This window comes from Ceratotherium simum, chromosome 9, assembly GCF_057802395.1.
Source record: "Ceratotherium simum simum isolate JZ-2026a chromosome 9, ASM5780239v1, whole genome shotgun sequence".
NCBI lineage: Eukaryota > Metazoa > Chordata > Mammalia > Perissodactyla > Rhinocerotidae > Ceratotherium > Ceratotherium simum.
Window position 1 is genome coordinate 56,930,365 of NC_141908.1, and position 17,735 is coordinate 56,948,099.

Below are 17,735 nucleotides of genomic sequence, written 5' to 3' on the forward strand. Positions count from 1 at the left end.
CTTTTTGTGGATATGCAATCAGCACAATATTTCCTGGTCACTGAAGTCTCTTGCTTCCTGTTAATGGTGCCATAGAACAAGAATACTTACATTTTCTTGATTTCAGAATCATAGGAATCTGTTCTCTTATTAACATGAATCTTTTTTCTACTGAATCTTTAATTCAACTTTAGGAGACATTGGCAGACTTCAATAACTTGACAACTTCAGATTGTTGTAAAGTGAATTATTCTTTCCTTTGATCTGTTAAGGTACACCAAATTTAGGTTGAAGAGCACTCAGAGAGTAACTCCCCTAGAGGTTCCTGTTATTCACAAGGAGGTGTGTTGCACAGATATGGTGCCTGTATCGGGGAGGGTTTGACGAGGGATGCAGGACCACTAAGAAGGATGTGAACTAGGGAGTTATAATAGGAACTAGACCTTATACAATTTGGGGAAAAGCTGAGGAAACAAATAATGTCCCAGAAGGGGACAGCTGAAGGATCAGAGCAAAGTTGCTAAGACACAAAGGGGAGCTGGTAAAGACTCGGGAGGGTTGTTGGCTCTGCATCTGGCGATGGGCCTAAAGTTGGGAAGAAGAGCTGGGACAAACCCATGAGGACAAACTCGTACCCGTGTAGTCTGTTTCTCACCACTTCAAACTTTGATTACATGGATGACCTAAAGATGGTAGGCCCTTCCCCCTCAAAGCTGCACATACCCCTGACCCAGGACTCAAAAACTGAAAGAGATCTGGTAGCAGTTGGAGGAGCTGAGTGCCTGGCTGCTGCCCTATGGCACAAAGGCTGCTGTCAACAGATTCGTGACACTAAGTATGAGTTGCACCTGGGGCCCTGTACTGACCTTACAAATGTAAAGGCTTCTGCCTAATCTTCCCAAATCCAATGCTTCCCAAATCTCAGGCAGACTTCTCATGTGACCAGCCCTACAGAGCCAGGAGCCATACAGAAAAGAGAATTCTGGCAAACACAGTTCAGCTTAGCTAAATTGGCACAGGATAAAATTACCACAGTGTCCAGAAGTCCTTTCGTGTAAATTAATCCCAAAATGGATTTAAGCCTTGCAGAGACAACATAGATTCATTCAATAATAAAGCCTATCATAATATAGAATTTTAATTACTGCATTTATTTGCAAATTTTCCTCCAAATTTTTTTTTCTAATACTAGAAACTCACTAGAAGCAAAGAGGTATTTCTTTTGCTCTTGTTAAGATAAACATAAATGTAGAGCAACATTCAACATCTTATCACTAATCAAATTTTTTTTGTGTGTGTAAGGAAAACTGGCTCTGAGCTAACATCCACTGCCAATCCTCTTCTTTTTTCCTGAGGAAGATTAGCTAACTGGCTCTGAGCTAACATCTGTGCCCACCTCCTCTATTTTGTATATGGGATGCCACCACAACATGGCTTGATGAGTGGTGCATAGGTCCGCGCCCGGAATCCGAACCTGCGAACCCCGGGCCGCCACCAAAGCGGAGTGCGTGAACTTAACCACTATGCCACCAGGCTGACCCCTCGAACAATTTTTTAAAGGGAAGAAATCTATTTAATATTTCTCCATTTCCACCCAGTTGCCTTTTATCATCTCAGCTCATCTCATTCTATTTTCTTTCTACTTCTCCTAGGCCAAAAGTATTTAAACTCCAAACATAAGGCATTCTTGCTCCTCCCTATAATGTGGCTTTTTGTCAAAGCCACCAAGTCCATCTGTCAGGGTTGTATAAATCTGAACTGTAATTATGCATATGAATTAACTTCAAGCTCTTTCTCGCAGAGGTCTCTGTCTCATGTAAATTAGGATATGAGGTATGTCACCTAATTCTACATCCTTGCAAAGCCAACTCAGCTCTGAGACTGGCAACATCCCTAATACACTCTTGGAGTCCCTACAGCCGTCTCTGCCCTCACCAAATTCCTCCTTGGGAGGAGACAGTAACAAACTCAGCTTTGCCTGAAGTCCTCCTTGGCTCCCAGGGACACAGTCTCCTATACAGTACTGGCACTGGGCTCCATGAGAAGTATATTCTCTCTTACTTGCCAGAAGCATTAAAATTGAGCCCAGGCACTTAGTTGACTTAATAGAACCTTCTGGAAGTCAGCTTTGTCAACCATGTTCCCCTCACTTTGGGAATTTTCTGTTAGGATGTCTTCTCAGTAGTAGCATCTACTAATAAATTAACTAGCTAACTTATTATCCCTATAATATGGTGAAAAGTCACCAGGAATTGGAGTAGATTTAAGTTTTGGTCCTGGCACCAGATATCTCTAAGTCTCAATGTAGAAGGTAAAATCCACCTTACAGGGTGTTGTTGTGAAGTGGAAATGAGATAACGAATGTCCTATCCTCACCTATAACGTCCCCTGACCAGTCCATTACCCACCTCTTTGGTGAGGAATCGGCTTCACCTTCTTGCATTGGGCCATAGCATTTGGGTGACAGAGTACTTGTAGACTGCATAGCCACTTCAGGGGCCACCTCACACCACACACAGCCACTGTTCCCTTCCACCCAGGGCCTCTTGCGGACCTGCTCCACCATGCTTCACTCCCACTTCTGTGAGGTGGGAGGTCTTTCCACATTAATAGTGAAGGTTGTTTTGTTTTTTCTCCCTCTCTCTCAGGGTCCCTCTTATCCCTCCCCTGAAGTCCAGCTTTACATTACTCAGGATTAAAAGGATATCATAAAAATATTAATGCAAAAAGATTATATGTTATGTGACATAAATGTTTATTAACATAGAACATGCTTTTCTCCTTCTCTCTATGTTTTATGTCACCCACGGTCAACAATTTGCACTTTTTTTTTTCCAATGATATTCCTAAAGTAAGATCAAATCTTTGACTTCATTTTTTTTCCCTCCATTTTTTTCCTTCAAGTTACTTTAAGTGCTGTTTAAAATAAAAGTCAAACACATAACCAAACACAGCTTAATAAAAACTAAAGCTACTGTCTGCTATATTTACATTTAAATTACAGAGAAATATGTGGAAACTATCTCCATCATCAATAGCAGTTGGTAGGCTTATAGAATATTTTGCATACATAGAGACTACTGAAGCACAATAGACTTCAGTTTCCTTTCCTCTCCTCCTCCATCCTGACCTTATGCACACCCTTAGTGAGCAGACAAAAGTAAGTTCAGACTCTAAAGGGCATTTAATCAGTAGATTACACATAATCAAAAATATCAACTTTTATTTTAAAATGTTAAACTTACTACAGGCTGATAAGAAAGATCAAATATGACTTCTTTGAACATGCAATATTTGAAATAGGAAAATTTGGCTTATAACTAATATTTTTGAAGTTGCAAGAGCATTTCATGAAGATGTTGCCCGTTTCAAATATTGAATAAGATCTTCTCTCTCACTCTTCTTTTTAAGACCAGCAAAGACCATTTTAGTTCCAGGGATATATTTCTTTGGGTTCTCCAAATATTCCATCAGAGTTTCCTCTCCCCAGATAACACCTATAAAGGTGAAAAAAAGTATTAAGTTTGTGTAGTTACACTCGTAAGGCTTACTTTCTGATGTGACCCACATACATGAACAAAAGATTACTCTTGGATTCAACATGAAGGCTATTATAACAAGGAATACTCACAGTTTCTGACCCACAAGAAAATTCCAAAATTAGTCTTTGGTGCTCCATTCTTTCGCTTCCCTCTAAAAATCCAATACTCACATGCTGTTTAGGATTATCCAAGGTAACACCAATAAACTACTAACCCATACATGTTATGCCTAAGCAGTACCCCATCCTCCTAGAATCACAGAGAGTTCCTTCTAGAAAAGATCTTAGAGATCCATTAATCCAACCTCTCATTTTGCAGTCGAGTAAATGATGACTCAAAGAGAGGGGAATAACTTGCCCTAAGGTGACAAGGCTACTTAGAGTCAAGAATCTGTGACTACTAATTAATATTTCCATGTTTTTTCTGCCAATCATACCAAGCTGCCTCTGTCCAGATCTCTATTAAAAAACTATGATTTCAGGAATATAGTTCCACAATGAGAGAGAAGGGTTGCCTCTACCTTTTTCTCTTTCTAAAATCAGTCAAAAAGAACACAGACAAAAAGAAACAGAAACGCTAACTCCACTTTTGATAAAATTTTTGAGGACGCACCTATAACCCCAAACTTGATATAATTAGAAGCCTGCCACAGACAGAAAACCTAGACCAGAGTGAGAGGAGAACTGTCACTAATGATCTCGAAAGAAGAAGAGAAACATTCTCCAAAGTAGGAAACAAATCCTGAGGGGCAAAGTCATAATCCTGTGGCCCCCAAAAGAGTTGAGTGTATATTGGCTGGCTGTGAAAGTCTCCCTAAATTCAATTCGATACCATGGAGGGTCAGGGGATCCAGGATTAAAGAAAACACAGACATGCCATCTTTAAAAAAATATTCTACCTTGTTACAGGATAGAAGAGAAACTGAAGCTGTTGGATAACCCTAGAACTGTCAGTCTTTGTCAGTTGAAGTTAAGAGCCAAAAAACTCCCTACCAACATACACACATAAACACTCAGACACATAACTCATATCTCTAACACTTAACTGTGGGTAAGGAAGACTTCATAACTAACTGGAAAACTCAGACCCTCACTTTTACTGTCCTTCTGCAAATAACCAGTCCAAAAAGAATTCTCCTCATCAAAAGATAAGTAATAATCAAAAAGGTATCAGCACAAAAGCATATTAAAAACACCTACACATACACAACATACATACACACACATAGTAGAAAGAAATATAAAAAACAAAAGTTAAATGAAAAATACACATCAGAAATTATATATATGAAGCAAATGAAACTCATGACCACATTCCTATAGATTCAAAAATGGTATTTATTAATCAAAGGCTCAAAGCTGAGCTACAAAGGCTCATGGAGAAAATGATAAAACAGCAAGACATAAATAGCAGCAAAAAGAACAGATGCTGCTGATAGCACAAGCAGGCTTGAAAATATGGATAAAAACAAAATGGAAAGAATGAAGAGTTTAAAATGATCAAAGTGAAAATGCCAGATACAGAAGATATTTAGACAAAGGAGATCCAAAATATGCATAATTGGTGGCCCAAGTAAGATTTTTTAAAAAACAAATGAAATAGAATAAAATTATTAAAACATATAATTCAAGAAAATTTTCAAAAATAAAAGTCCTACATACATCAATTAGAAGAACACATATTCTAGGAAAATCTGAAACAGACCAATCAAGACCTACACACAGCCTAGCAAAGTTACTAAATTTTAGTAAGAATTTACTAAAACTTAGAGGGAAGAGAATAAAATAAAAATAAAACTGGGGCCAGCTCAGTGGCATAGTGGTTAAGTTTGCACACTCTGCTTCAGTGGCCTGGGGTTCGCAGGTTCGGATCCCAGGAGCCGACCTACACACCACTTATCAAGCCATGCTATGGCAGCATCCCACATATAAAATAGCAGAAGATTGGCACAGATGTTAGCTCAGGAACAATCTTCCTCAAGCAAAAAGAGGAAGATTGGCAACAGATGTTAGCTCAGGGCCAATCTTCCTCACCAAAAAATAAATAAAAGATAAATAAATAAATAAAACCAAGTAAATAATAACAGAAAACAATCAGGCTGGCTTCAGATTTCTCCAAAGCATAATTCAAAATGAAGCATACAAAACCCTGAGGAATTGAAAGTGTCACCCAATAATTTTCTATCTAGCCAAATTATTATCCAAGTGTAATGGGAATCCACAGATGTTTTCAAACATCCAAGAACTAGGGTAATATAGTTCCAATAATCCTTTCTTGGCATCACTAGATAGATAGATAACCTTCCACTAACTAACAGATAAATACAGACACTGTGTAAAAGCTAGGAATAAGCACTGATACCATTTAAATGTAGGACAAATGTTAAAACAATTGTAATAATGGGATTACATAGGATGTAAATGATACACATCACACCAGAGTAAATATAACAACATAAGTAACAAGAGGTAGGAGAAAGTGTGAAAATATGGGAGGCTGTATATCCACTTTGATTTTCTCATCCTTCATGGTATAGGATATACAGATATTACTTAAAGTAGATAAATAAAATAATAGAGGTATACGGATATTATTTAAAATATAAACACGGCCACTAAAATTAATAGTATTACCAAGTAAAATTAGCTGATAAAGGGAAAGGAATAGAGAAAGCTGAGGAGAAGTGACCATATACAATTTCCTTATCACTCATACTAGGAAGTATTCTTTGGAACTCTTTGAATTTTGATATAATGTACATGGATTTCAAAATAGTTTTTTAATTATTAACACATTTATGATTTAGTGTGTCCTACTGCCTCTCTTAACAGATATGACATGACAATAGGCAAAAGATAAAGACTAATCTCTAATAATGTCAGTTTAGTGAATATGCTAACCCATGACATGATTTCTTTAAAGGCCCAGGAAGACCTGAATTTGAATCCTAGTTCTATCACTTGTTAGCATAGAACCCTGGGCAACTCACGAATTAATTCAAACAATTTGTTTCTCAAACCTGCTTCAATTATCATTGCCCAAAAAATGCAAACAGCATATAGGTATTCAATAATACTTATAAGGTATTATTCTCAAAAGAAAAATTTTATCAATTTACTGATGTATTTAAAAACACAATATAGATGTTCAACATCACTAATCATTAGGGAAATGCATATCAATACCACAATGAGATGCAACTTCACAACCGTTATGATGGCTATTATCAAAAAAAAGGACGAAAATAACAATTGTTGTTGAGGATGTGAAGAAATTGGAATCCTTGTCTATTACTGGTGGGAAGATAAAATGGTACAGCTACTGTGGAAAATGGTACAGCTGTTGCTCAAACAATTAAATACAGAATTATCATATGATTCAGCAATTCCACTTCTGAGTACATACCCAAAGGAAGTAAAGGCAGGGACATGAACAGATATTTGTACACCCATGTTCACAGAATTATTCACAATAGCCAAAAAGTAGAAGCAACCCAAGTATCCACTCACAGATAAATGAATAAACACAATGTGGTATATACACACAACGGGAAATTATTCAGCCTTAAATGGATAGAAATTATGACACATGGTACAACATGGATGAACCCTGAAGACATTATGCTAAGTGAAATAAGCCAGTCACAAAAAAAGAAAAAAAAAAAGGCATATGATTCCACTTATATGAAGTACCTAGAATAGTCAAATTCATAGAGACATAAAGTAGAATGGTGGTTGCCAGGGCATGTTTAATAGGTCCAGAGTTTCAGTTTGGGAAGACAAAAAAGGTTGGGAGAAGGATGACTGCAGAACAATGTGAATGTGCTTAACACCACAGAACTGTACACTTAAAAATGGTTAAAAGGGTAAATTTTATGTTATATACATATTTGCCACAATTTAAAAAAACCACACAATATAAGATTATTGCTACAATTATGAATTTTGTAAAACTATACACTAAGCAAGTCATATGGGACAAAGAATCTTCTTTAAAACATGGGAATTTCCGTATTCTTTTGAAAACTAAAATAGTGTAATTATTTCCAAGAGAAAGATCACACATAGAAAATAAATATGGTGGACAGTGTTCCACAATTTATATTAAAATTCAACTACTGACGTCCTTGTGCTTAATTATTCAAGTCTGTCTTTGGTCAAGCTGTGCTAAAGTATTTTTTAAATCCTTATTTTATTCTAAATAACCTTATTTTAAAACCCTAGCTCAGGGCCGGCCCGGTGGCGCAAGCGGTTAAGTGCGCGCGCTCTGCTGTGGTGGCCCGGGGTTTGCCGGTTCGGATGCCGGTTTGGATCCCGGGTGCGCGCTGACGCACGCACCGCTTGTCAGGCTATGCTGTGGCGGCATCCCGCATAAAGTGGAGGAAGATGGGCAGGGATGTTAGCCCAGGGCCAGGCTTCCTCAGCAAAAAAAGAGGAAGATTGGCAGATATTAGCACAGGGCTGATCCCCTCACAAAATAAATAAAACCCTAGCTCAATTAACATAGTAGCTTATATTATTCTTTTTGTTCCCAGCTTTATTGAGATATAATTAACATATAAGTTTGTATAAGTTTAAGGTGTACAACGTGTTGATTTGATGCACATGTATTGCAAAATGATTACCACCATAGCGTTAGCTAAAACCTCCATCCCATCACAGAATTTCCACTTCTTTTTTTGTGGTAAGAACATTTAAGATGTACTCTCTTAGCAACTTTCAAGTATATACTACAGCATTATTAGCTATAATCACCATGCTATACATTAGATCCCAGAACCTGTTAATCTTATAACTAGAAGTTTGTCCCCTTTGACCAATATCTCCCCGCTACCTTCAACTCCGGGCCCTGGTAACCACCACTCCACTCTATGTTGCTCTGAGTTCGGCTTTTCTTGATTCCAAATATAAGTGATATCATAGAGTATTTGTCTGTCTTTGTCTGACTTATTTCACTTAATATAATGCCCTCAAGTTTCATCCAAGTTGTTGCAAATGGCAAAATTTTCTTTTCTCATGGCTGAATAATATTTTATTGTATATAAATACTACATCTTCTTTATCCATTCATCCATTGACAGACACTTAGATTGTTTCCATATCTTTGCTGCAATGAACACAGGAGTGCAGAGATCTCTTCGAGATCCTGTTTTCATTTCCTTTGAGTATATACCCAGAAGTGGAATTACTGGATCACATAGTTCTATTTTTAATTTTTTGAGGAATCGCCATACTGATTTCCACTGCAGCTGTACCAATTTACATTCCCACCAACAGTGCACAAAAGTTCCCTTTTCTCCACATCCTCACCAACATTTGCTATTTCTTATTTTTTGATGATAGTAATTCTGACAAGCATGAGGCAATATCTCATTGTGGTTTTGATTTGCATTTTCCTGATGACTAGCAATGTTGAACACCTTTTCATGTACCTGTTGGCTATGTGTATGTCTTCTTTGGAAAAATGTCTATTCAGGTCCTCTGCCCATTTTTTAACTGGGTTGTTTTTCACTGTTTGGTTGTATCAGTTCTTTACATATTTCGGATGTTAACCCCTTATCAGATATATGATTGCAAATATTTTCTCCCATTCCATAGGTTGCCTTTTCATTTTGTTGACTGTTTCTTTTGCTGTGCAGAGACTTTTTAGTTTGATGTAGTCCCACATATTTATTTTTGCTCTTGTTGCTCGTGCTTTTGGTGTCATATCCAGAAAACTGTTGCCAAAACCAATGTCAAGGATCTTTTTGCCATATGTTTTCTGCTAGGAGTTTTATAGATTCAGGTCTTATGTTTAAGTCTTGAACCCATTTCAAGTTAAATATTGTGAGTGGTGGAAGAGAGGGGTCCAATTTCATTGGACAATGCAATCTCAATCAAAATTCCAAAGGCCTATTTTGCAGAAATGGACAAATGGATCTTCAAATTCCTGGAATTGCAAAAGGCCTTGAATAGCCAAAACAATACCAGAAAAGAAAAACAAAGTTGGTGAGCTCACACGTCCCAATTTCAAAACTTACTACAAAGCTACAGTAATTAAAACTGTGTGGTACTAGTATAAGGATAAACATACAGACCAATGGAATAGAACTGAAAGTCCAGAATTAAACCCTAACATATATGGCCAATTGATTTTCAACAAGAGTGTCAAGATTATTCAACTGGGAAAGAATTGTCTCTTCAACAAATGGTGCTAGGACAACTGGACAACCACAGGCAAAAGAATAACATTGGACTGCTACCTCACTCTATACAAAAATTAATTTAAAATGGGTCAAAGACCTAAATGTAAGAGCCAAAACTATAAAACTATTAGAAGAAAAGATAGGGGTAAATCTTTTTGACCTCAGATTTGGCAGTGGATTTTTAGATTTGACATCAAAAGTACAAGCAACATCAACAACAAAAACAGATAAATGGACTTCATACAAATTAAAAACTTATGTGCATCAAAGGACATTATCAAGAAAATGAAGACAATCTACAGAATAGGAGAAAATATTTGCAAATCACATATTAGATAAGTGTTCAGTGTCCAGAATATATAAAGAATTCTTACAACTCAACAACAAAAAGACAAACAATCCAAATAAAAAACGGGTATAGAACATGAAAAGACATTTTTCTAAAGAAAATATACAAATGGGCAACAAGCACATGAAAAGATGTTCAACATCATGGTTCATTAAGGAAATGCAAAGCAAAATCATGAGACATCACTTCACACCTGCTAGGATGGCAATTAAAAAAAGAAGAGAAATGAACAAGTGTTGGTGAGGATATAGAGAAAGAGGAATTCTCCTACATTGTTGATAGGAATGTAAAATGGTGCAGCTGCTATGGAAAACAATTTGATTTTTCCTCAAAAATTTAATAAATGACCAAGCAATTCCACTCCTAGGTATATATCCAAAATAACTGAAAAACAGGGATTTAAACAAATAGTTGTTCACAAATATTCATAGCAGCACTATTCACAAAATACAATAGGCAGAAACAATCCAAATGTCCATCAACTGATGAACGGATAAACAAATTGTGATATACACACACACACACACGGAATATTATTCAGCCATAAAAAGGAATGAAGTATTGATGTATGCCTCAACTTCAATGAAGTACTGATATGCTACAACACTTTAAAATAGCTAATTGTATGTTATGTGAATTTCACCTCAATAAAAGGAATAAAAAGAAAAAATAAAATAAAATAAAAACTTTTCCAAATAGTAATGTAGTAGTGATCTGAAATTTGGGCCTGTAAGAAACGCTAGGTCCCAAGAACAGTTCAAAACAGAGTTGCACTCTATTTTAGAGTTGTACCCTATTTTTGAAGTGAATTCTAATAATATATGTAGGTATGTATGTATATGTATATCCAGGAGGAATACATTGCCTTGCAAAGATATAGTCTTTTCCAACCATTTTTAATTTCAACCCTAAAATGCTTTCTCACTTTAACTGCCATCTATCCACTTGCCACCAATAAAGAAATCACTGAAAATACTTTTTCACCTTCTCAAACTCTTCCAAAAAATTGAGGAGTGGGGGGAGCTCCCTAACTCATTCTACGAAGCCAACATTACCCTGATACCAAAACCAGACAAGGACAACACAAAAAAAGAAAACTACAGGCCAATATCACTGATGAACATCGATGCAAAAATCCTCAGCAAAATACTAGCAAATCGCATACAACAACACGTCAAAAAGATTATACACCATGATCAAGTGGGATTTATTCCAGGTATGCAGGGATGGTTTAACATTCGCAAATCAATCAACGTAATACACCACATTAATAAAATGAAGAATAAAAATCACATGATCATCTCAATAGATGCAGAGAAAGCATTTGACAAGATACAGCATCCATTTATGATAAAAACTCTGAATAAAATGGGTATAGAAGGAAAGTACCTCAACATAATAAAGACCATATATGACAAACCCACAGCTAATATCATCCTCAATGGTGAAAAACTGAAAGCTATCCCTCTAAGAACAGGAACCAGACAAGGATGCCCACTCTCACCACTCCTATTTAACATAGTACTGGAAGTCCTAGCCAGAGCAATCAGGCAAGAAAAAGAAATAAAAGGGATCCAAATTGGAAAGGAAGAAGTGAAACGCTCACTATTTGCAGATGACATGATTTTATATATAGAAAACCCTAAAGAATCCACCAGAAAACTTTTAGAAGTAATAAACAAATATGGTAAAGTTGCAGGATACAAAATCAACATACAAAAATCAGTTGCATTTCTATACACTAACAATGAAGTAGCAGAAAGAGAAATTAAGAATACCATCCCATTTACAATTGCAACAAAAAGAATAAAATACCTAGGAATAAACTTAACCAAAGAGGTGAAAGATCTGTACACCGAAAACTATAAAACATTGCTGAAAGAAACTGAAGAAGACACAAAGAAATGGAAAGATATTCCGTGCTCTTGGATTGAAAGAATTAACATAGTTAAGATGTCCATACTTCCTAAAGCAATCTATAGATTCAATGCAATCCCTATCAAACTTCCAACAACATTTTTCACAGAAATAGAACAAAGAATCCTAAAATTTATATGGAACAACAAAAGACCCCGAATAGCTAAAGGAATCCTGAGAAAAAAGAACAAAGCTGGAGGTATCACACTCCCTGATTTCAAAATATACTACAAAGCTATAGTCACCAAAACAGCATGGTACTGGCACAAAAACAGACACACAGATCAATGGAATAGAATCGAAAGCCCAGAAATAAACCCACACATCTATGGACAGCTAATCTTTGACAAAGGAGTCAAGAACACACAATGGAGAAAAGAAAGTCTCTTCAACAAATGGTGTTGGGAAAACTGGACACCCACATGCAAAAAAATGAAAGTAGACCCTTACCTTACACCAAACACAAAAATTAACTCCAAATGGATTAAAGAGTTGAATGTAAGACCTGAAACTATGAAACTTCTAGAAGAAAACATAGGCAGCACGCTCTTCGACATCAGTCTTAGCAACATATTTTCAAGCACCATGTCTGACCGGGCAAGAGAAATAATAGAAAAAATAAACAAACGGGACTATATCAAACTAAAAAGCTTCTGCACAGCAAAGGAAACCATCAACAAAACAAAAAGACAACCTAACAATTGGGAGAAGATATTTGCAAACCATACATCTGATAAGGGCTTAATCTCCAAAATATATAAAGAACTCATGCATCTCAACAACAAAAAAACTACCAACCCAATTAAAAAATGGACAAAAGACCTGAACAGACATTTCTCCAAAGAAGATATACAGATGGTCAACAGACACATGAAAAGATGTTCAAAATCATTGACTATCAGGGAAATGCAAATCAAAACTACAATGAGATATCACCTCACGCCCGTCAGAATGGCTATAATTAACAAGACAGGAAACAACATGTGTTGGAGAGGATGTGGAGAGAAGGGAACTCGCATACACTGCTGGTGGGAGTGCAAACTGGTGCAGCCACTATGGAAAACAGTATGGAGACTCCTCAAAAAAATCAAGGATAGAACTACCATATGATTCAGCTATTCCACTGCTGGGTATTTATCCAAAGAACTTGAAAACAGCAAGGAGTAAAGATACATGCACCCCTGTGTTCATTGCAGCATTATTCACAATAGCCAAGACTTGGAAGCAACCTAAGTGCCCATCAAGGGATGAATGGATAAAGAAGATGTGGTATACATACACAATGGAATACTACTCAGCCATAAGAAACGATGAAATCCAGCCATTTGTGACAACATGGATGGGCATTTCGGGTATTATGCAAAGCGAAATAAGTCAGAGGGAGAAGGTCAAATACCGTATGATTTCCTTCATTAAGTAGTAGATAATAACAACAATAAACAAACACATAGGGACAGAGATTGGATTGGTGGTTACCACAGGGGAAGGGGGGAGGGGGGAGGCTGAAAGGGATAATTCGGCACATGTGTGTGGTGATGGGTTGTAATTAGTATTTTGGTGGTGAACATGATGTAATCTATGCAGAAATAGAAGTATAATGATGTACACCTGACATTTATACAATGTTATAAACCAATGTTACTGCAATAAATAAAAAATTTAAAAAAAAAAGGCACAAACATTTCTTAGGAAATAAATAAATAAATAAATAAAATAAAAAAAAAGAAAATACTTTTTCAAACTATATAACAGTTCCCCTACACTCCTAAGACTCATCACTACAAATAGAAAACTACCATTATGCCACTAAAATATGATTTGATTTTTTTTTTTTAGATCATGCTTTTTCAAGATAAATGTACTGCATAAAATGAAATACCTTGTAGAGGCAAAAACCTATGCCACGGAGGATTGCTAATTCCTCTGATCAAACAGATGAACAGTTAGTCAAATGCAGATCTTATGATATAAATCACTATTTCAGTAATATAAACATGGGGATTTCATTTTAATGCTGCAAATTAGGAAATTATTATAATATCAAATCACGTGCTTTCTTCTTTGCTACAAAGTTTCTGGTTCTCTCCCACAGCTGCCTTATTTTTACCTTTGTTTTTGTTTGCATCAGAATAAGAAAATCCTGGTGCTTGTCCTGTTTTTCGGCCAAAAAGGCCCCAGAGATTTGGACCAGTCTTGTGTTTTCCACCTTTTTCCACTGTGTGGCACTGAGCACATTTTTGAATAAATATCTTCTTGCCTGCTTCAGCATCTCCCATTTTCTTCTGTAATGAAACATTAAACCACAGACCAAAGAAAATACCAGATTTGCAAAGTTGGAAAAAAAGGAATTCCATCATCTTGAAATGAATATTAATGATATTAAACAAAAATATAATTTAAAGCATGCATGCTTTAAAGTCGGAGTGCTCAAAAACACAAACATAACATCCAATTTTATGAAAACTTAATCATCTCCTTTATCAGGTTTATCTTCAATTTCTAGCTATAGCTACTTCAGAAACTGCTATTGGCATAAGCCTGGTTTTACTTCGGCCTTCAAACAATTATAGTCATTTATCTAGGTGAATCATGTTCCATTTTTTCTTTTCACTTCCAAAAAGTACACATGCAAAAAATCATGTGAAACACATAGGTCTAATTTGATATTCCCTTACTTAAAAATAAGAATAGAACAAAATGGAAAGGTGCTTAAATATGATTTATTATGACTACTTATATGCCTACAATAATAGACAGAACTGTAAAATTAAAAACTATACAGAAAAGAATGGGGCCAGAGCAAGCTACATGTAGCACAATTTCTCATTTACTTTACACTCTCAGCGATTAACAAATCTATCAGACTAGATCAAGCATTATCTGAAAGCAATCAAATAACATCGAGTTCAGTCAGCATTATTACGTGTTTAATATTAATGTAGTGGCAAATATACAGTTTTAAGTAGGAAAGATTTTATTATATGGTGATAGATATATACAATAAATTTTGTACAAAGATATTTTGATTAAGACTGCCAAAAATCCTGTTACATAACTAAATAAATGCCTCCTCCACCTAAAATGATGTAAAAATTAAAATAATTTCAACTTATTGAAAAAATGTAGTTTGAAATGCTAATGAATGCAGTACCTGCTCTTTGTGTTCTTTGAAGAATGGGTGCTGGGCAATAGGCACATGAAAAGATGCTCAACATCACTAATCATCAGGGAAATGCAAATCAAAACAACACTAAGATACCACCTCACGCCCGTTAGAATGGCTATAATCACCAAGACAAAAAACAACAAATGTTGGAGAGGATGTGGAGAAACAGGAACCCCCATACACAGCTGGTGGGAATGCAAATTGGTGCAGCCTCTATGGAAAACGGTATGGAGATTCCTCAAAGAATTAAAAATAGAGATGCCCTATGATCCAGCCATCCCACTACTGGGAATCTATCCAATGAACCTGAAATCAACAATCCAAAGAGGCTTATGCACCCCTATGTTCATTGCAGCATTATACACCATAGCCAAGAAGTGGAAGCAACCTAAGTGTCCCTCGACTGACGATTGGATTAAGAAAATGTGGTATATATATATACAATGGAATACTACTCTGCCATAAAAAAAGACAAAATCGTCCCATTTGCAACAACATGGATGGGCCTGGAGCGTATTATGCTAAGTGAAATAAGCCAGAAAGAGAAAGACAAACACTGTATGATCTCACTCATATGTGGAATATAAACCAACACATGGACAGAGAAAACTGGACTGTGGTTACCAGGGGCAGTGGGGGTGGGGGGTGGGCACAAGGGGTGAAGGGAGTCATATATATGGTGATGGACAAACAAAAATGTACAACCCAAAATTTCACAATGTTAGAAACCATTAAAACATCAATAAATTAAAAAATAATAATAATAATAATTTCAAAAAAAAAAAAAGAATGGGTGCTGGGGAGGTGGCGGTGGGGATAGATTTCAACCTAAGAGTTACTATTATAGAAATAATGAAAATACCTAATTCTTTGACACTATAGTTCTAAGCAGATTTTTACCTTTATAACTCTAGTGAGAAATAAAAAATGTGGGTGTTATTCTGACAATACTGAAAAGCACAGTATTGTTTAACTAAAGTCAGCTATCACTCAGAGAGGCCAGTACTTCATATACGGTAACCTGCGAAATTAGTATCTTCCTAATTTCTTCAAATCTATGTGGAAACCCAAAGCAGTGTCAATAATGCACCTAAAGGTAAGACAGAAGTTTTCTTTGGGCAGTATCCAAAACAACTAAGCTGTTAATCAATGTTTTAGGTCCGATAAAAAGTGGAGTAAGAAAATTCACTTTATCCAAGAGAAGCTTACTTTAAAATTCCAAACTTCACTCAAAACAATGCATTCAATTTCTACCTCTATATAAGTTCTACCAATTCTCTATATAGATATACAATTCCTTGAGCCTTTGTACAGGAGCCACAGAGAGAAAAACGTTAGTCACAAAAACAAATTTACAGGGCTGGCCCGGTGGCTCAAGCGGTTAAGTGCGCGCGCTCCGCTGCGGCGGCCCGGGGTTCACCGGTTCGTATCCCGGGCGCGCACTGACACACTGCTTGGCAAGCCATGCTGTGGTGGCGTCCCATATAAAGTGGAGGAAGATGGGCACGGATGTTAGCCCAGGGCCAGTCTTCCTCAGCAAAAAGAGGAGGATTGGCAGATGTTAGCTCAGGGCTGATTTTCCTCACAAAAAAAAACAATTACAGCCTTTTAGCAAAATACATTCGCTATAACTATACAGTTTGTATCATATAAAAACAAAACGTCACCTCAGTACTAACTAAAGAATCTTTAGTTCTAATTTTTACATAAAGCAGAAAAATTGGACTGATTTTTATACCAATTAAATGTTACTGGTAATTAAGGAAACTAGACTTTTTTTAAAAAAAGAAAAAACTAGAGGCTGGCCCTGTGGCTTAGTGGTTAAGTGTGCGCTCTCTGCTGCTGGCGGCCCGGGTTCGGATCCCGGGCGCGCACCAATGCACCGCTTCTCCGGCCATGCTGAGGGCACGTCCCACATACAGCAACTAGAAGGATGTGCAACTATGACATACAACTATCTACTGGGGCTTTGGGAGAAAAAGGGAAAAAAAGGAGGAGGATTGGCAATAGATGTTAGCTCAGGGCCGGTCTTCCTCTGCAAAAAGAGGAGGATTGGTATGGATGTTAGCTCAGGGCTGATCTTCCTTACAAAAAAAAAAAAGAAAAAACTAAAACTTTCTTTACTTGTACAGATTTTACAGGCGAGTCACTTAGGAGAAAATTTCCATTATCATTGTTCAAACCACCAGTATTTATCAGAATTTAAAACATTCACTGCTGCTGGGGCCAGCCCCTGGCCTAGTGGTTACGTTCAGCTTACTCCACTTTGGCGGCCGGGGGTTCAGTTCCTGGGTGTGGACCTGCACCACATGCTGTGGCAGCGGCCCACATACAAAACAGAGAAAGACTGGTACAGATGTTAGCTCAGGGCAAATCTTCCTCAAGCAAAAAGAGGAAGATTGGCAACAGATCTTAGCTCCCCACCAATCTTCCTCAGCAAAAAAAAAAAAAAAAATCACTGCTGCCATCTTTAATCACTGCTGTGCAAGTACCTATGACCCTGTTCAAAGTGCGTTCAAACCAACAGATTCAACAGTGGCAGCAAGGGAGAAGGCAGGAAAACCAGAAAGGATATCAAGAGAATTCATTTTGTCCTAT

The 17,735-nt window shown here is 36.8% G+C and overlaps 1 protein-coding gene across 1 annotated transcript; it reads right to left on the reverse strand.

Annotated features, from left to right (window-relative positions):
- Positions 1-3,298: 3,298 nt before the first annotated feature.
- LOC106799921 (cytochrome c, testis-specific) lies at positions 3,299-14,247 on the reverse strand. The gene is made up of 2 exons (XM_004426670.2): positions 14,079-14,247; positions 3,299-3,476 (listed from the first exon to the last, which is right to left on the reverse strand). The coding sequence occupies exons 1-2, from the start codon at positions 14,245-14,247 to the stop codon at positions 3,328-3,330; spliced, it is 318 nt and encodes a 105-aa protein (XP_004426727.1). The 3' UTR covers positions 3,299-3,327.
- Between the last annotated feature and the right edge of the window lie 3,488 nt (positions 14,248-17,735).